Here is a 21,584-nt window from a genome sequence, read left to right on the forward strand (position 1 = left end):
TCACTTGCTATTTACTAATTCATCAGAAGCAGGTTTTTATCAAAAGTTACTTACAGTTATAGGTCATTGGACGCTGGGCCCCTTCCTGTAAGCCTGTCTACAGGTTCGGCTGTTTATGTTCTGGGGACAAATAACTTTCTGATTGCAGTACCCGATAGAAATACACTCTGATCCATATGCTATCTTTCCTGGGTGTCCTGCACTGAAGCCATTGCCAGGCAGTAACTGTAGATCCAGAGGGAAAGTTGAGAGGGTGATAGCTAGAATGGGATAGCTAGAACTGCAGCCTGATGCCGGCTCCCAGACAGAAGAATGGCTTCTAATATTAGATAGAGGTCAGAGGGGGCGAGTGTCCCCCACCCATTCTGAAGGGGCACCCCTCTGACCTCCGTCTAATATATCTAATATTATAATAGCAGCCATTATCTTCAAATAAAATCCATGTGGGTATAGACAATTATAATTCGGAAAATGAAGACGACCATTTTCTAGCATGTTGCTTTTTAGCGTCTGTAACAGGCGCAACAGGGCATTAGGGTGAAGTCAGGTCAGATCCAGATTTAAATTTAAAGTCCTTATACAAGGATTAATACAGATCTGCGGACTCACTCCAGACCTCCATTGACTGCCTTGAGGAGGTAAAAATTTGGATGGGAAGTAACTTCCTCCAAATGAGCAATGACAAAACAGAAGCCATTATTTTTGGCCCTTCCAAATCTAAAGCCCCTCGCGCGGCCGACCCAGGTATTCTCTCCCCCTACGTCAAACCCCACACCAGAAACCTGGGTGTCATCTGCGACTCGAATTTCTGCTTTGACAAGCAAATTGCTGCTGTAGTCAAGAGCAGGTTTTACCAGCTCAGAGTCATTGCTAAGATGAAACCCCATTTATTTTTTCACAATCTGGAAAAAGTAATACACGCCTTCATTACATCACGGCTGGATTACTGCAAAACCCTTTACCTAGGACACCCTCGATCACTCCTCTCTTGCCTTCAGCTGGTCCAGAACTCCGCAGCAAGGCTGCTGACTGGATCCAGAAAGCGGGATCATATAACCCCCATCCTAGCTTCCCTCCACTGGTTGCCCATCCAGCACAGAATTAATTTAAAAACCCTACTTATGGTTTTTAAAGCCCTAAATGGCCTGGCCCCGCCCTATATCACAGAGCTCATCCACCGCCACTCAGCTCCCAGGTCCCTTAGATCATGTAGTATGGGTCTCCTGCACGTTCCACGCACTACATTAAAACAGAGGGGCGACAGGGCTTTTGCTGTGGCTGGCCCCCGCCTTTGGAATGAACTGCCGCCTTCAATTAGAGACGCTCCTTCCGTCACCATTTTTAAATCTAGGCTAAAAACACACCTCTTCTCCCTGGCCTTTCCTCGTTTTATATGTTGTTTATTTTTATGTTTTTCATCTACTGTCTATGTATGTGGTATGTGTTCTGTTATATGCCTTTTTGCACCATGTACGGCACTTTGGCCAGTGAAAACTGTTTAAATGTGCCTTATGAATAAATTGTTCTTATACTTACTTACTAATACTCAATGGGGATCCTTAATACTCAAGGATTAATACTCAAATGAGTACTATGAGGCCACTCTTTTGCAATGGACCATTCATTAAATTGATTCTTCATATGCTATATCTATAAATATAAATAGATGAATATAATAAGTTTGTGTGTGCTTAAATGTGTATAGGTTTTGAATCACAAGGGAATTTCACTATGAGGGAGACTGTGTTCTTGTTAAGGTGCAATGCTTTCAATGAAACAACAAAAAACAACAAATGAAAAGCAAACAATGTTATACCTTTTTTATTCTGTAGAAAATCCTAAGGTTCCATTTTTTTAACACCAAAATGGAACACTTAATTCACAATCATGCTGCCCCAAATGTTACATTGTATTAAAAATGTTTCAGGAAAGTGGCGTCAACAAATATTGTATATATATATATATATATATATACTCATGTTTTTTGAAGATAAGTACATTTTATTTTCACAGCGCTGACATTGCGGACTGAATAGACCAATACAGTGTAGGCACAGTGCTCTGAAAACCTTTGGACTGGGACCCAAAGCAACAGTTCAACCTAATGAGTTCTTACCTGTTAATACTGAAATAGTAAAGGTGCTTTAGGTAAGATAAGAGTTTTAAAGAGGGGATGAGATGCCCTGATTGGTCAGAAATGAGCCGGGAGTGGTCTAAAATCAAAATAGGATAATACAGATGTGCTCACAGCGCATTACACTAATAGCTGATGGATGGCTTTGCCATTTATAACAAAATACACTTATAAATGTGTTCTTAAAATCAACAGCACCTTTAAGGGGCCTTTATTAAACTTCATGGGTTGTTGATAAGCAAAAAAATATTCAGGAGATGCATAATGAAGAGCTACAGCTCATTATCACATACTCTGACTTGGATAATTGGCATTCCCAGAATTTGTGTACACTATTAGTAGATATAAGCTATCCTAAGAAGATGACTGGATTTTAAATGATAGATTTTAATTCTTTATACACTCGTCCTTCAACTCTGCAAAAGGAAACTGAACACGTACAAATCATAATGGTTAAATTAACTTTGATTTGTTTTTGAACTTTGAACTTCCCAGTACAGGTTTCAGAAACACAGCCGTTTAAGCAGGTTTTTAAACTCACAGACAGGAAATAAAAGAAACACATGTCATCCTAGCCACTGATAACATGCACACAATAATCTGACATTGAAAGGGGAATACCACATATTTTTTGCTATCATGTTATAAGTGTTCCTCGTTCCGACATGGTGATCTCATTATATCAGTGTGCATTCATGAACAGGCTAAAAAAAAAAGATCTATAAAACATACTCTATCTCAAGCGTAAATGGATTAGCTTTGCTTTGCAGTTGTATAATAACATCTTATGATAAATGGTGACAAGACATTGCAACGTAACATACATTTAACGCAGCCGGCTGTACTGTTGTAAAACTGACACTACCGAAAGTACAATACTTAAAATGATAATAGCAGGCACTTGGCAGCTAAACAAACTTCAATTCTACAAAAGGTTGTGTCTAAATTCTGGTGGCCAAACCGTCTGAAAGACGAAGACAAGATTACTCTTAATAAGCATTGACACACAGCAATGCAAAGTCGGCAGGCTGGTTTGACAGCCACCATGTTGTGCTAGAAATAGTACATTCTGATGCGTTTTAAATAATTATAGTCTAAGTGAAATGAATGACGTATTGCTGAAAGATGTAGAATTTTAATAAACAATATATTTTTTCCACTGAGCCATGTCTCCTGCTTTTTATTTTTTTTGTATAAATTGTTTTAACAGTTGTGTCCAAAATACAAGATTAAGAGATCAACATTTTTTTCTCATAATTCCATTCTTTAAAAAATATCAAATATATAAATATAAGTATATGTTGAGATAGATAGCACCATGTTACAAAGACAATTCAACTTTTCACGTACAAAATTTGACAAGCAAATACACACATACGTACACACGTTTAAACATACTTACACCAATTGATATCAGTGTGCAGTGTTAGTTTGACAAGCAGCTAGCTTGGCTGCTAGCTTAGCATATAGCATATTACAAAACACATTTTGTTTCTCCCCTACAGAGAGAAGGGCCATTCAGTTAAAGAAAGAGTATGCCCTATGGGACATTTATTTTGTGCATCCTCGTATAATTTCCATTTATTTGGGGGTTGTAATATTTCCGCTGGCATAACAGTATTTGTGGGTTGAATATGTTCCTTTTTTACATTAAGGGACAAAGATGCAACCAGTAGTTCAGAGGGACACACGGAGAGGATGGTGGATGAAAAATACAACGGATGTCAAAAGTATCAACTTCCGTAGTGTGTAAAAAAAAACGTATTGCCTCAAAGTCAACAAAAGTGAATCTTGGCCGCACAGAAACGTTATCAAACCTTTTTTTTTTCTGTCAGAATAGAAATCCCGGGAGCTCAGTCTGATCAAAAACATTGTGTGAGCCAAAGGACGATGGCCACTTGAGGGCCCACTTAGAAATAAGCATTAATTGTCCACATATTTTTAAGTAAGAAGACATGTTTGTTTATATAAAGCATCATTGCAACAGCCTCATGAGTAAAATTGTCCCCAACAAATAAAAACAGCAGCTCTTCTTTAATGGGGGGAGTGGCAGTGGAGACATTTAATTTCCACTGCATGTAAAACCTACGTTTCAATTTCACAAATTCTCACACGTTATACGCTTTAACAAGTCTTTTGTCCTCAAACAATGTGATCAGAATGTAATCTACGCCCCTCGTATTTCCAGATGTTTCAACGTGTACCTCTGTAACTTCAACCCCAAGATCAATTGCCATGAGTTTATTGTCCTAAGAAATACTGGATTGTTATGCTTGAGTTTCTAGCAAACAAAAATAAAAGACGGATCCTACAGTGGACCCCTTCGGCCAAGTCCGGAAGACTAGGGTAAGGGAGATGAGCCACAATTTAACAGTGCTTTCCTGTCATAACAGTCTTGTCATAAAGTGATGTTCACAAGCTGCACAAGCAATTTCAGTCTCTCTTTAGCTTGCATGGAGACATCAGTCTGTAGCTTGCACACACACACACACACACACACACACACACACACACACACACACACACACACACACACACACACACACACACACACACACACACACACACACACACACACACACACACACACACACACACACACACACACACCAAGATTAAAGAGGATGTTTTATCCTGTCTAGTATGGCATGCTATTAAAAGTACGTGCCACACCATGATTATCATAAACTCACTATCCAAACTTTTTTTTCTTTATATAAACACTAAATGGACATGACGTGAAAACAGAGAAATCACACAATCATACAAAAAAAAAAAAAGTTTGAAACACAATTAACACTAGACACAAAGAAAAGGTGTCGACAATAGCAACTATAAGACATTTCTTTTTTCTTTTGGACGGTGCTACAACACACAACAAACCAACAACAAACTAGGATCAAATCATACATACTATATTTTCTGCTCTAAATAACATAAAAAAATTGACTTCCTCTTGTCAACATTGTTATATTGTTTGAGGGAGATCTTGAAATCAAGCACCCCTGTGTTGCTCTACTTTTGCGCAGATCAAATCTATCAGAAAGAAAGAAGCAACGGGCACTGACACCTCAACGTATTGGATTCCTTTTCATTAATGTTGTCCAGACTGAAATGCACCGCCAGCAGATCCCACTCTCATCTAAACACTGAGTCAGTGAACCACTACTATGGACTTGGGAACTGCCAAAAACACACAATACACTATGGGCATCAACTTTGTCTTGTTGTTAAAAATAGAAGATGACGAATCCTGCTCATATAGTTACACAGGTCAAAACATTTGCTCACTATTTGTATGACTCAATTGCATTGAGCAACCAATTCTTTCTGGAAGAAAGAACTTCTTACCAGAAATTGCCTGACCCATATATGAACTTGGATTACCATACCATTACCAATGGGTCAAGAAGGAAAATATCCGTAATGGCAAACATTGTTAGTAGTGGGCAGAGACTTGTAGTGGGTAGGATTCCCCCAACCGACAGCTGATTGGAGAAACACCTCGATACTGATTCCAATAGCTAGGACACCAAATCAGAGCCCCTGCTTTGTAACATAACAAAGTAAGCCTGGTTTGACCATACTGTCATCAAGTGTCATACTGTCACCAAGAAAACAGAATCAACCGCTGAAGTAGACTTTAGAAAATGTATCCATCTAATTGCATACTATGCAAGTAATGACTTAATACATTTCTGTAAACTTCAGTTTAGCTTATATTTCATTTTTATATCCATATTTAGATTGCATATATAAAAACAAATGTATTGTACTTTTGTACTGTACTATCATATTATCATAGTTTGCTATTGTTATTTTATATTACTATTATTTGTTATTTTAGTGAGGTACTGATGGGAGAATATAGAATTTGTTATTGATCAGTACAAAATCTGGTTGCGACTTGTGATGCATTATTTCACCTTGCAATTCCTCTGTTTTAAAATGTCTTCTATGATCTTGAACAAAATAATCTTTGCCATTTTGTCATCACTACTAAAATAATATGATAATCTCGAAAAAAATGTTAGCCAGTCTCCACCAACCAGGTTGTGAATGTTCTACTCTGCTGCACTTATAGTATAATACCATTCTATTTACAACAATCGCTCATTATAACGCTCACACAAAGTTTCTGTGAGCCGTTACCATGGGGATAACCTGTCCCTCCTCCTTCCTCAAACTCGGTCAAAAATACATTTTTTTTGAGAACTCAGTGTTCCCAATTTCAGAGGGTCCCAATTTCACCACCAGTTGTGAGGTTGATAAATCCCTATAGGCCGTTTCAGAATCTATCAAGTCTGTGTCCACCCAGATGTATGACCTTTAACAACACTCGACTGTTGTTAAATTCCTATCAAATCAGGATGAAAACAAAATAATAAGCCAAAAGTATATATATATATATATATATATATATTGTAACCTATGCGTCTCATAGTCCAATAATAATATGTTATTTAGAAGAAAGAAATAATTTTACCATTAATAACTTTACACAACAACACATATGCTGCTTCACATCTTCAGTTCAGGAAGCACAATAGCATCGCCTTGGGTAACATTTATAAAAACCAACATACTGCTCTGGTGTCCAAATTGAATTGTAAATTCACTTTAGTCCATTTATCTGACGGTGTCACAGTCAAACACACACCCACACCACGCAATGTTTGCTCATCTTAATGACAGCGGTCTGCGCCATTTTGAACAGCTCATTCAACCTCCTATAAACATAGCCACACCACGACAAACCAAATGTCATCAAAAAATATGACAAAGAAATGGTTGCAATTTAACACTACGTCCATCCCTATGTTTTTCCTCTGCAATCAAAGACCGCCATAGCTCCCCAATGCACCTTTTGACCTATTTTTACTATTATTAATATTTGTATTATTAATATTATTACGTTTTTTTTGTTTCATTGTTGACTTGCTTTCATCTTCACTCACTTGCTGGTTTCCCTCAGTATTATACTTTGGAAAAGTGACCTACAATCCCACAAAGGGTCACTTATCTAAATGGGCCAGACAGATTTTTATCAAGACATTTTCATTTCATTTCAGGAAGCTAGTGACAATCGAAGAAGCAAAGTCAATATAGGCAGAATGCTGGCAGACATAGAAATGGTGTTTGCGGCAAACCTCACCAAGAGCTTCTTTGTTTTGTTTTTTTAAAGGATCATCTTGAGCAGTAGCAAGGGAGGTAGAGCAGGGCATCTGGCTTCTGCAGGGTTGCTGGTTCAATCCCCTTGGCTTCTACTGGCAAAAGTTGAACTGAGGTACTCTTGAGCAAGAGCCCACCTCAAGCCCACTGAGCTGCTTGCGATGTGCAAGGTGCTAGTGAGTCACGTTTCGCTGGCATTGTCACCCCGTATATCCGTGTGTGTGTGTGTGTGTGTGTGTGTGTGTGTGTGTGTGTGTGTGTGTGTGTGTGTGTGTGTGTGTGTGCTGAATCAGAAGCATGGATTGTAGTGCTCTTTGAGTGTTCATAAGGGCGGGATTTCCCTCAAATGCTGTCCGTTCCCATAACAGTCATGACCGCTTTCCTCTATTTCAAAGAGTCCATGAAAACGTTCAGACTTACCAGCAGAAGGTGGAGGCAGGGAAGGGGGGGTTGCGGGTTCTGGGATCTTCTCCCTTCAGGTTCGGAGATGTCGGGTCAAGGGTGGATCGAGACCAGACCCATAAATTGAGGTCTTTTTTAGAAGACTAGTGAGAAATAGAGGGAGGCAGTGGTCTATTAAGCCCCCCCCCCCACACAAGCTTATCCTCAACCATTGGAAATCCATTGGGAATTGGAAAAAATGTAATTGAAGGACAATCGTTGAAAGAAAAACTGCCCTGCTTCCGATGGATAGACTCTCACGCTATAAGTGTGTAACTCCTCTTAGTTGGCGTCATCAAAACTAGAAGCAGAGAAGAAAGAAAATAAATCCCAAAACAAAATCACAGTCAATCTTGAAATCTCAATTCAGGCTGATAGTTGGTGGGCGGGTGAGAGGAGGGAGGAGAGGAGGGAGGACGGAAGGGACGAGAATCAAAGAGGGAAAGGTAGGGAGTAATCTGAGGAGGAGGACGAACAGACAGCTGTGTGCTGCGGCTCGAGTTTGATGTCGAAACAGTTTGTGAGGACCGCTGGGGTTTGTCTTAATCAGCAGCGAGCGCTTCGGACAGTGACGCCGGCTCCAGGCACTCCTGCTTTATCTCTGCGTGTCCGGGGGGGGGAGAGAGACACAGGGAGAGGGTAAAAGATCGGTCATTCTATGTCCTAGTCCCAGGAAGTAGTTTGATTAACTCAACCCTATCCCCACAATAACCTAATACTGGAGAGAGAGAGAGAGAGAGAGAGAGAGAGAGAGAGAGAGAGAGAGAGAGAGAGAGAGAGAGAGAGAGAGAGAGAGAGAGAGAGAGAGAGAGAGAGAGAGAGAGAGAGAGAGAGAGAGAGAGAGAGAGAGAGAGAGAGAGAGAGAGAGAGAGAGAGAGAGAGAGAGAGAGAACATTGCAATAAGACTGGAAGTGTTGTTTACTTCTATTTGCTTTGTGTCCCGTGCGTGTGTGTACCTGTATCCGCCTCGGCCTTAGCGCTGTTCTCAGGCTCCCTTGGTGTGGGCGGGGCGGCTAAGGCGGGAGTCGGGGGTGATGGGTAATCTGGCGGGGTCATGTTTTCATCTGGCATGCCGGTTACCATGATGCCAGAGAGACTGATAGGCCGCTTTCCTATTGGAAGCTTCCTCTCTGGGAAACAACGCGAACACCAGTGTCTATTTTTAAGCAGGTGAAAAAAGACACACTTACTCGCAACAGAATCGATTGAATCATTGTGATGGTGACTAAAGTGTTAGACATTATTCACCTTAACCCATGCGCTTAGAAATATAAATATTGCACTGTAGATACAGAATAACTGTTTGTTGCACATCCTCCATGTTCATACATACAAGTACATATAAGGGTGTAGGTAGCAGGTCCCCATTGTGGCTCTTATGCCTCATATATTGTCTTTTAATACCCTTTTTTAAATGTTTTATTGCTGTTTAGTGGCCCTCTACTGGTCTGATGAGATGCAATAACATAACAATAAAGTACACCTACATTCCTCTAATTGATAATGATATAATACAAGTTCAAATTAAAGTCACAAAAATGAAATGATGGTAGGCATTTTGGCAATGTAATTGTGTAATGCTGAATTTTCCTCCTGAATAATTGTGTAAATGTCATAGATTTAAACAAGCTGGATTATGGTTAACTTATCGCCACATTTTAAAATAGCGTGGTTATACTAATTTATTATAGACTCTATAAAACAAAGCTTTAAAACATTGCTGAATCAACCCTCCCAGTCCAACACTCACATCATTCAATACCATTACATCCCTGTCCCCAATGGGAGTTACAGAGTGCATAATTCACAGTATTAGTCATCTGTCATCATCCATGAATGGAGTCTCAATGCATCCCAGGTTGATAAGTAATGTAAATGTAATATGACAGATATGAATAATGAATAGTGTTGAATCTATTATTAATAATAAGGCTGTGTGCATATAAATAATTCTACTTATTATGTATAGATTCATATGATTATTAATAGAGAGAGAAAGGGAGAGCGCCATGAGAAAGGAAAGGGATAAAATCAGAAAAAGCTCAACATAAAAACCAATGAATGATGAAGAAGCATGAGGAAGGTTGGGAAGGAGAGGAGAGAGTGAGAGTGAGAGAGAGAGACAGAGATAGAGACGGAGAGAGAGAGATGGAAACTGAACAAAACACTGCCCTACGGAGACATTTGAGTGTGAAAGAGGGAGAGGCTGTGAGATGAAAAGCAAGGGGAAAAGTATTTCTTCACATGTGGTAACCTACTTTTCTTCTGGCCCTTGTACTGTTGAGATTTCTTCCTCTGTTTGGACACCCCTGAAGGCAGGTCCTTAGTGGCTGGAACACACACAGAGACACACACACACACACACACACACACACACACACACACACACACACACACACACACACACACACACACACACACACACACACACACACACACACACACACACACACACACACACGCCTGCTAAGTCAGATTGAAGTGAAATGTGCTTATGCATGTGCGTGCGTGCACGCACATGCGTGTGTGCGCATGTTTGTGTGCATGCATGCCTGTGTGCATGCATGTGTGAATATGCGTGCATGCGTGTGTGCATGCATGTGTGAATGTGTGTGTGTGTGTGTGTGTGTTGTGTGTGTGTGTGAATGTGTGTGTCTGTGTGTGTGTGTGTGTGCACTCAGTACCCGTATTGACGGCTGGGGGCTGGAGCTGGTAGCCCGTGAGCTGACACCATCCCACGGGGTAGAGGTCCGGGGACTGGCAGTCCACCCACTGGTCGTACTCGTCCTCCCAGCCGTCAAAGTGGATCCGCAGCAGCCGGTGGACGATGCGGGTCACCGTGGCGACGCAGATGAGCCGGGGCTCCATGAGGTCCACCGCCTCCAGCTTCATGCCGGGGCGGAAGCCGTGGTTGGGCACCTCCTGTGGGGGGGGGGGGGGGGGGGAAAGAGAGGAGAGAGGTAGGAGAGGTAGGAGAGGTAGGAGAGAGAGAGAGAGAGAGAGAGAGAGAGAGAGAGAGAGAGAGAGAGAAGTGGTAAAGGGGGAAAAGGTTAGTGATGAAAAGCAAGGCCAGAGATGGAGGGAGATTATAAGCAGAGGGGGGGGGGGGGGGGGGGGGGGGGGCAGAAGAAGGAAATCAAAGAGGTCGGTTGGGTCACTCTGGAATCACAGTATAAATATATATATATCAAAAGGTAAGGGTCTGAATAATAATAAATGTCTGGCAGTTACAGTACTACAGCTGGGTGTGTTTCTCATTTCCTTTGAGGGGAAGCCACAGGTCTGCCTAGGTATACAACTGGCTGTACCTTCGGCCAAGGTAAAGAAAAGAGGAACCGAATTAAGTGAGGTCCAGAAAAATGTACTACCTTGTTGAAAAGGTTGACGGGGGCAGCAACCGAGCTGGACTCCTTTAGGTACTCAAACCATCTGAGGGGAAGGTTGCTATAACCTAGAGCAGGAACACAGAGGAAACACTATGAAGTCATTCTGAGTCAGAGTCTTATACTCGGTTGTATTGTATTCAATTGTTTAATATAATAAAAGGACATTGAGTTCTTACATTGGAAATGTTTTTGATGTTTGCCTTGATTTTCTGGGTAATTTTGTTCTGTTCTTGGGTAAACATGACCCTATTCTACGCCATACTATACCATACTGTGTTCTACATGGGCGCATCACATAAAGACGGCAGAGAGAGTAAGACAGATGCTTTCAGGGTTTGAATTGCCACAGCAGGATGAGGCCCCGACACACACAGCTACCTCTGGGAGGGGTGAGTTGGATGCTGTTGATCTCACAGAAGCCGGCGGGGAAGATGGAGGGAGAGGTGCAGTGGTAGCAGAACCAATCGGACCCGTCCGCTGCCTCCGAGCCGTCGATCCCGATCATCAGGTAGCCATCAGCCAGAACCTAGCGAGGAAAGGGGAGCAGTTCCAAGTCCATGGTTTGGAAAGGTTGGACATGTTTAAAAACGTGCATCAGGTAGCCATCAGCCAGAACCTAGCGAGGAAAGGGGAGCAGTTCCAAGTCCATGGTTTGGAAAGGTTGGACATGTTTAAAAACGTGGGAATGATTATGTTGTATATAATGTTATACAAGGAGAATTTGTATTGTGTCAAGAAATCTCAAAGTACAGAGCAAATTATTATTTTTTTTGTCCCCCTTGCAGTCACAAGAATAGCAATTGGCGGCTTTGTTTATCATTGTTTCCACACCAGAGTTTATACAGTACCAAATCCATGCGTCTGTACAAAAATATCTACTTCCACACCTCACATAACAACACAGAAACAGCACACGCCTGGCTTTTATATTCTCTTTAAACCCACAATTGGATCAGAGTTTCACTCCACTCAAGGTTTCAGCAGGTCACCACAGTCCAATGGTTCGTTATATATATATATATATATATATATATATATCTTTGACCTCGTTAATTAGCCAACACAGATGGAGATGTTTTTGTGTTTTAGTTTGTTCTATTATTCCCATAGCTTAGTGGTTAATCAAAAGCAGCGCTCACAACGGTAGCAGTGGCTTCCAAGTGCGATACGTGAGGTATACCTCAGTGCTTTTGTTTTTCGTTTCCAACAGGGAGGTTTGGCTCAAAGCAGGGCTATTATGACCGAGATACATGGGACACAGACGCGACACGTAGGAGGGCCATAGCGTTTTCTTTTTACCTGCTCCACAGACTCTTGTCTTTGTAGCGCGTGATTTCGTTCATTGCCAGTACTTTCCCGACACAGAAGATCAGCTTTACTGTGTGCAAATCGAGTGTTGCCAAGTGATAATGCAGTTGCCTATGCAGTGTTTAGAAGTGTACTATTTCAACTGGTACTGAATTAATTAACTCAATTGTTTAAAACTACATCCTGGATGGGTCATGGACACACATTGAGTCGATATTTTATGATATTGTGCAACATAAAGCCTCCCATGAGGTTGTTCTGCTGTCTCACGTTGCCTCTGCTATGATAAGTTATTCATTTGAATCCATTTTAATGAGATGGTGCTCATCTTTTACACAGTTGTATGGAGCCTTATCCCGTTTGAGGGCCGCGTTGCAGCGAATAAAGGACAAGAAAATAGACCAGCTGCGCAAACAAAGAGATGATGTGTACGCATGCTTGCGGCCTCCATGGTCCATGGTCCGTGTTAGCGGCTTCAGTGGATCATAACGGGCGCGCACTGCTGCGGCCATACTGCGGCAAACGTGTCGCGCATCACGCCCGTGTCACGTGCCGTGCCCGTGTGCCGTGTGTTTCAGCAGTTAAGTGATGCGTAGCGAGTCTCAGGACGTGAGTGACAGCTCCTTACCTTCCTGACCGTGGCCACGCAGATGGCAGACAAGTTCAGGGGGTCGATGGCCTCCAGCTTCATGCCATCTTTGAACCACTCTCCACTCTGGTCCACCTCGTTCACCTGACAAGAGACCCGAGACACGTTCATTAAGAGTGGCGCAGATAGGGGGTATGAGTTAACCCAATTGGGATGATCTTGGAGCAACAACTGCAATGATTGCTTTTTTGATGAAGATAATTTATAATAACACCATTTGAGTGAGGAGAAATTAGGAGGAAAAAGGAGAAATAATTGAGGAAACTAAAATATCTGGTTTTACTAAATGGAGAAGAGAGACTTGCGTATAACTTAACATTTCTTAGGGTTCACTGCCGAGATAACCTTCCTCCTGCTTCTCACTGCAGCTCCAGATTTGCATATGTTGTCCAATGAGTTCCTACCTTGGTGAACAGCTGTCCAGGGGCGTCCAACTGGCCCTCCAGCTTCTTTGCAACATCTGGAAGTCAACAAAGATTTATCATGGCCAAACGCACCAGCCCGTATATTTGACATCTGTTCAGTTCTGTGTTTCAGGGAATAGCTCAGCAGGGTAACCATATATAAACATAAATTATTTGACCACTACTTCCCTCTGACAATCCAAAAGCCCACATAAACATCCCCTTTAACGCTCCTTGACTTTGAATAGCCTCTTTGTGTGTGATCCTGTATGAAATGTATCCTGAATTTCATGTTGTTCCATGATCTACACTAACATTAAATTCCCTATCCATAACTCATAACATTGTGCTATTACTTCTTCAATTGAAATTGTAACTGATGTTAAACTATACTTTACTTTGCCTGTTCCACTAAAATAATCTTTTACAATTGTGTTGGGGTTAGGGGGTTTCGAGTTCAAACCCCAAATTCCGCTGTTTATCTGTGAGCTTCCTTGAGGAAGACACTCTACCCTGTCTATCACGCCATTCTGAGCTCTCAAGGTCCACATGTATTCATCTATTTCGTATCCTTAGTTTGCATAGTCTGCGAAAGTAGTCTGCCTAAAGTCTGAGGTTGGAAACAACTGCCCTAATCCTCAACTGCTCCGGAGTCCAAAAATAAATCACACTTTGAATACAAGTGTCTGCTGAACAACGTTTTAATAGTGGTCTCACATATCAGACTTTAGATAATTAGTTAACATCTAAAGTCTGACGGCAGACAAGGTCAAACCTGGCTGAACATGTTATTTTACTTTGTTATCGCTTAATATTTGTTGCGACAAATCATGTTGCTTGAGGTTGGGATCTGTAAGCGTGTAATTAGCTAACAGTGAACACAAACTCAACAAACTGCAGTTGTTGGTCTCTAGCCCAGGATCTCTGTACCTCCCCACCCATGAACAGTTCTGCTACAACAGGAATGCTAGGTCTCAGATTATATTGATAGTGACTCATACAGCCCCGCCTTACCGGAGCGCTTGAAGCGGTGGCCAATGGAGCGGGACCAGCCAATGCTGTGGATCAGCGGGCTGTACATGTGACACCAGAAGTCGTCCGTACCGTCCGCACACTCCTCGTACACCAGCCGCAGGCGCCCCCCAATCACCTGGGAGAAGGACGCGCAGGCACGCATGCGCACGTGACCACACACACACACACACACACACACACACACACACACACACACACACACACACACACACACACACACACACACACACACACACACACACACACACACACACACACACACACACACACACACACACGCTTTAATTATTACGGCTACTGTGGAAGCATTTAAAAAGCTGAATAAGAAGAAGAATGGACGCAATTAAATGCCATAGAGGTGTTTTCTTGTTGTTGTGGTTATTGCTGTTGCTGTTCTATCCAGATGAGTTGGACAAACATTGCAGGAATATTCAATCCTTTTCTTAATTTTTATGTATGAATTAAAAGTAAACCAATAAATAAAATATGTCTTACAATAAATATCAATTTATCTGCATCTTTATTTACGTTCATGTAACATTCCCTTGATTAACGCGGTGCGGTGAACTGATTTCAATTTCCTGGACAGAGGGGAAAAAAGGCTGGTGGGTCTGTGAGCGAGTTGCAGGAAAAGGGAGTCGTTAAAATGTCATCATCTCCATCGTCAATATTCCTGCATTTATTCACACATGTGTCTACCCGGGGCCTGGCTCACAATTTTGCTTGGTCCGGTGCTGGGAAAACTGCTGAATCGACTTAAGTGTTATGGCACTTTGAGTCTGGCTTGTGTTCATACACTACCACAACCCAGTAAACTGGCAGAACTATTTACGGGGAACAAACTGCATGTGAAAGAGGCTTTTTTTTATGAACTGAAAAAACTATAAACAATGAATAAATGTATGCTGAAAGAAGTAAACTATTCCACAGTCAGTGTATCAGATGGACTCACTCATCATGCATTATCTATATGGATTCTATTATGGATATGTGGAACAAAAAAACATTTTCACAACAAGAGCAACCTATAAAATGTGTAAGACAGACGTGTTGTCGGACCCACCTGTTCCACCAGGGCTACCCGTGTCCTGCACAGGTGGCCCTTGTCCACCACCTCCACCCTCATCAGCTTCTTGAAGGGAAACTGCAGACTCTCCTGTACCTGGAGAGACAAAGGTCAGGGGCCATGATGAACCTTTACCGCTACACACGTTCCCTGTTCCACACAATTTGCCTCATGAAAAAGGTTGCTGCAACTTCATTAACATGCTTAAGGGTAATGACAGATTGGTGTGACTATGTGTGAGAGAAAGAGAAGGCAGTGTGTCTGTACTGTCTCTATGTGTTTATCCGTGCACTGTCTCTGTGTGTGTGTGTGTGTGTGTGTGTGTGTGTGTGTGTGTGTGTGTGTGTGTGTGTGTGTGTGTGTGTGTGTGTGTGTGTGTGTGTGTGTGTGCCTTAGTAGTGAAGTCAGGGGGAAGTGTCTTGGAGCCTGTGAGTCTCTTGACAAGGAAACTCTTCCAGTTGGTGCATCTGTGAAGGATAGCTAAGGAGAGAACGGAAATAAAAACACACATACATCTATTTATTAAATATAACTTGCTGGTCCCTTATTTATCACTAGGTGCGAGATTGACACTCCCACTTGTGAGGTCACCAGTGGAATGGCTTGCAATGTCAAACAGACCTCAAGCCTGTTGGTAATCAAGGGGCTCCATTAACACATGTATTGTTGTTGTCAGATAACTGTGTAAATGTCAATGTCCGAAGCTGTGTTCGAAATCGTTCCCTATTCACTCACTCACTATTCCCTATATAGTGTTCATGATATAGTGCACTATATAGGGAACGAACAAATGAGAATTCGGACACTACGCTGAACATTTCTAAACGTAATTTGCGTCAGTAAATGCGCCGGGTATTTGTGTGATGCAGACAGATGTGCCCACATCATGTAAACAAACCGGGCACTCACGAGGAAAGCTGGAGGTTGTATTGATGTTGAATGTTACATTTCCTTGATCAAGGTTTTTCTTATTAATTTTGAATGTTACATTTTCTATGTTAAATCCCAAATAAATTATTGACCTTTCTAAACGAAAGCCGGAGACTCCATCATTAAATGTATTCGTTTTCAAGGTTATTCAGCTTCTCCTTCTCCTCCGGAAAAACACGACCGCATTGCATTGTGGTATATGGGAGTAACATGTAGGGAACATCGTATGTACACACAAATTTTGGGTATTTTAAGTCCACAAGTGCATGAAATTAACCACTGAGAATTCGAACACCACTACAAAATGGCGAGCACCATATATATATATATATATATATATATATATATATATATATATATATAGTGCTAGTGCACTATATCCGTGATAGGGAACGATTTCGAACACAGCTCTTGTCTGGTAAGTGTAAGGGTCATTTGAAAATAGACCCTTTGCGTGAGGCGTCATGGCAGAAACCAACACAGGTGTCCCTCATAACACTAAACATGGTTCCTCTTAATGCACGAGCGGACATGATCCATGGCCAGTGAGTGATGTCCTCAGTTTTTCTAGTGAATCTGCACTTGAAATTGTATTCATAGACGCCACATTGGCCTTTGGATAGTAACCTTTCTCATCTGATTATAGTAGTGATGAATAAAAACGACTGATATAGTCGTTTTGATTCAAGGGTTTATGATCTACGGAAAGTATAAAGTTTGTTAAAAATTAAATGTATCTGAAGTATGTGTAATTAGATTAAACATTAATATAACAACTACACGTTGATATAGGTTGAGAAATTAAACCGTCTTTTTTTGTCCAAAAAACCGCAGCTCCTTTGTTTACAGGCCTTAGTATGTATGTCTACGCCTGTGTGGTACATAAAAGCAGTACATCCATAGTTAGTGTTAGGACATTATGAACTTACATTTTGGGGGTACGAGAGGTTTGCCCCCGGCAGCACACCACCCCACTGGGTGGATGTCGGGCACGCACAGGTTACACCAGAAGTCACGGGCGGAGTCGCTGTCGAAGCCCTCGTACCGCAGCAAGGCCTTGAACCCTGCAGACACACACACACACACACACACACACACACACACACACACACACACACACACACACACACACACACACACACACACACACACACACACACACACACACACACACACACACACACACACACACACACACACGTTCACCATCACTTTAATCTTGCATTTTATGCCAGCGAAGAGTCATCTATCAAATATCGTGTACCCGACAGTTTGATGATGCCAGCGATCCAGTAGACCCTCATGGGCAGTCCACTGTCCGTATTAGGCACCTCCACCCTGACACCCTCACTGATGTCCCCCCAAGACGTTCCCATGGGAACCTGAGGGACAAAAATGAAAGACAAAAGCACCTACATCAACGTGGCTCAGATAGATAAACTGTAAACTAATTGTCAAGCTATTCCACCTAATAAACAGCAGACTTATCCAATTAGTTAGGATCACTGTCCACCTTTACCATGAGCTCCTTAGCGCGCGCGCGCGCGTGCGCGTGCATGTGCGTGTGTGTGTGTGTGTGTGTTTGTGCGCGCGAGTGAAAGCGAGACAGAGACAGGGAGTGTATATTCTGCATGCGTCCTTGTGTTTTCCCACATGTTTAAAGCAGCTGACAGGAGCTCCAGCCACATCGCCGTCTCCTAGGTAACGGCCCCAGTCGAATGACTCCACAGACACAACTAGAAAACAGATCATGGACAAACAAACAAAGCAGCATTCATTGAGTTACCATCGCAACCGACCTCCTGCATCCGCTAATCAACGTTTTTACCGATAGTTTGTATGACAGTAGTGGTGCGCACTCTAAAATTGTCCTTATGCTGCGCCAGGGAACAAACAGTGGGACTGTGTCATGTGCATGGCACATTATTACTTTTTTCAGACTGAGAATGGACACAACTCTTAAGAATAATATTTTAAAATCGAAATGTTGTTCAAATGGATTCCACTGATAGGGGCATAAGTTTGGCAAATTCCAAATTCAACTATACTCAAAGCAAACAGTACCATATTGTCGTTACTAGACTCATACTACTGACTTCTTCCATCCAATAACCCTTCCTTCCAGAACATACCAGCCTTTTTTACACTGTTCTGTTGGTTGGCTTGGTACTGGGCATAGACCGCTAGCTTGGCCATCAGCGGCTGTTTCTGGAGAACCTTGGCCTTCTTCGTGGGTGGCTTTCCCTTTTAAAAACAGAACCGGACAGACAGAAAGATACAGAGGGAGAAGTAGGGAGTACAATTATGACTGGGGAATGAATGAGTGTGCGTGTGTCACTATGGGAATTTCTAACGAACTACAGACAGTGTTCATAATGTGTTCAATTGGCTAAAAGGACTCCACAAGTATGGGGCATACTGTTTGGGCGTCGTAGTGAAAACACACTCAATCTTTTACTCTCTGTGGTGTGAAATCTCATTTGGGCTGCAGCGTTTTCGTTATACGTTGCATTGTCATATTTTGTGCTTGTTCATCTTGAAAAGCTCTTTGTTACACGTTACATTACGTGTTAGATGGACAACAGTAGACAACATTTATTTTATTTTTTTTAAATGGGGTGGTTGTGTGCGTGTGTCTCTACCTGTAGTCTGGCTAGGATGCTGGCCTTCTTAGAGTTGGAAGAGTAACTTCTGGAGCAGGAGACACTGCAGAACCTCTTGGTTTTACTGTAAAACGCATCTCGAACACCCACCATGCCACACATCTCACATGTAGCTAGAGAGAGACAGAGATGGGGGAGAGACAGAGAGGAGAGAGAGGGAGGGAGGGAGGCAGGGGAAGAGATATAAATGGACAGAAAAGCAGAACAAGAAGAAGAGGACCAGAGGGTAAACAATGGGACATTTACTGAATTCTTTGACATATTTTATAGCAAAGTATTTAAAATCATTTGGAATAAATAACAATAACACTAAATGGTACCAGCCACTGTATCAGCTAAAGGACAATACCAGTCTGGGTGATCAAACCATTGTAACTGTGTCTCCTAGCTTCACTAAAACCTCTGTTGTCATTATAACTTGTAAAAATCACTTTGTTGTGCCGATTACGTTTTCTGCCTGAACATGCCAGCACAAATGTAATAAAGCTATACTGTGCAACAAACATTAATCCGAAAGACCAAATGCAATATTGCCATTGTTTACTCTTGCTGCAGGCGCACTCACTGTAAATTGAAGTCAGTAGGACAAATTCAATTGGTAAAGGATGTTTTAGTGAAGCCAGTGTCACAGTTACAATAGACACCCAGACTGGTATTGTCCTTTAACCTTTTGTGCATGCAAAATTACATACACATTACACACGCAGACGCATACACAGACACACACTGACCCATGCCGGCCTTCCCATCCGGGTAGGTGTACAGCTGCCCATTGGTCTTGATGAGGGTCAGAGAGGAGGAGCCTGGGGAGGTCAGAGGGAGGATGCCTCCACCTCCTCCTCCTCCTCCTCCTCCTCCTCCTCCTCCGCCTATACCCCCTCCCCCTCCTGCTCCTAACCCCGGGCCGTCCTCCTCCTCGCTCTCCTCAGGGCTGGAGGCGCTGCCGCCGCTCGACTCCTCGCTGCAGCTGCTGCTCCTCTCGTCGTCCAGGCCGTCGAACATCCCGAAGGAGTCACGGCGCTTCCGAGACGGACGATCCGCCTTCAGACAGAGGACGAGAAGGAGGGGAAGGAGAAGGAGAAGGAGGAGGTGATGGTTAGGCAAGGTCATAGGTCACATGACCTGTTACTGCTCTGATACATGGCACACATTAGAGCAATCAAACAGGTAGGAACAAAAGAGAAACATGGTTCACTATGGGAGCGATTAGCGGTTTCTGCAATCTAGAGTTACTGGAGTGGCGTTAACATAGCAGTCCATCGTTATCATGGTTACAGGAGATCTCTTCAGGAGGCAAAGGGGAAATGGGCAGGCCTAAGTAGACCTCACATCCGAGCCATTAAAAGCGTAATCACGGCCAATTCAACATGGCTTGACGGGTTAAAAGCATACGAAATAGAATCCTAGTGTTGCCTGATTGGATAGTCTGAAGTCTTCAAGCTACATACAACTACAGGAGGAGGTCAAGAGATCTCTGGGTAGGACAGGCTACTGATTGGAGAGCTGGGACAAAAGGGTCTGGTTTAGAACCCCATTGACTGCATCTTGTAGGACACTCAACCCTTACTTAAATGCATCTTAAGTTTTCACTTTAAGTGACGTAATAAAAGCGTCCTGCAGTGTTTATTTACTTAATAGTAAATATAAATCTAGCAGTTCCTATATCCTTCCTGAATGTGATCCGGACATGCAAACAAGTACACACTGTACCTTGGTTGTTGTTAAAATGTTGTTGATGATGTTATTAGCTTTAGTACCTTTTCAATTCCAATGATTATGGTATTATTAATGTAAAAATGCACACTTATGTGCACATCATTTCTCAGGTAGGCAGGAATCCACCTGACCACCATCGTACAGTGCCCGGTAACAAGCATCTGTTTGACCAATTGATCACACACACACACACACACACACACACACACACACACACACACACACACACACACACACACACACACACACACACACACACACACACACACACACACACACACACACACACACACACACACACACACACACACCATATTGGTCCAAGGTGACTTTGAGTGCCAGTCAGAACGCATTGTTTTGCACAACAGTAGTATTTACAGACCTCGTCTCAAGCCAGAGTGCTCAAATCGTTATTGAGTATGCACAATCAATTGTTAACATCCATCGATTGCAAATCATTAATGGCGAGTATAGCAATAACATACTTAACAACAATAATCTTGGTGTCGCGTTGATAATGTACAGTATATTTCTAAAACACACATACGGACTTGCACACGCCCCCTTCGCTTATCTGTCACTCTTTCCGTCTGTCTCAATGTTATTATTTGGAGGTCAGTCCGTACGGGTATAAGCCATGACAGCTGTTGCATGCAAAGAAAGCACAAGTCTAGATTCGG

At 42.4% G+C, this 21,584-nt stretch overlaps 1 protein-coding gene across 1 annotated transcript; it reads right to left on the reverse strand.

Moving 5' to 3' along the window:
• Positions 1–1,805: 1,805 nt before the first annotated feature.
• LOC132450709 (MBT domain-containing protein 1-like) lies at positions 1,806–20,252 on the reverse strand. The gene is made up of 17 exons (XM_060042768.1): positions 19,920–20,252; positions 19,168–19,301; positions 18,658–18,769; positions 18,179–18,261; positions 17,790–17,907; positions 17,455–17,589; positions 15,987–16,075; positions 15,593–15,691; positions 14,509–14,644; positions 13,495–13,550; positions 13,070–13,174; positions 11,512–11,659; positions 11,116–11,198; positions 10,432–10,669; positions 10,006–10,077; positions 8,704–8,877; positions 1,806–8,348 (listed from the first exon to the last, which is right to left on the reverse strand). Exons 1-17 carry the CDS (start codon positions 20,188–20,190, stop codon positions 8,290–8,292), a joined length of 2,112 nt encoding a protein of 703 aa, XP_059898751.1. The 5' UTR covers positions 20,191–20,252; the 3' UTR covers positions 1,806–8,289.
• Positions 20,253–21,584: the final 1,332 nt, after the last annotated feature.

Source organism: Gadus macrocephalus, chromosome 2 (genome assembly GCF_031168955.1).
Source record: "Gadus macrocephalus chromosome 2, ASM3116895v1".
Lineage (NCBI taxonomy): Eukaryota > Metazoa > Chordata > Actinopteri > Gadiformes > Gadidae > Gadus > Gadus macrocephalus.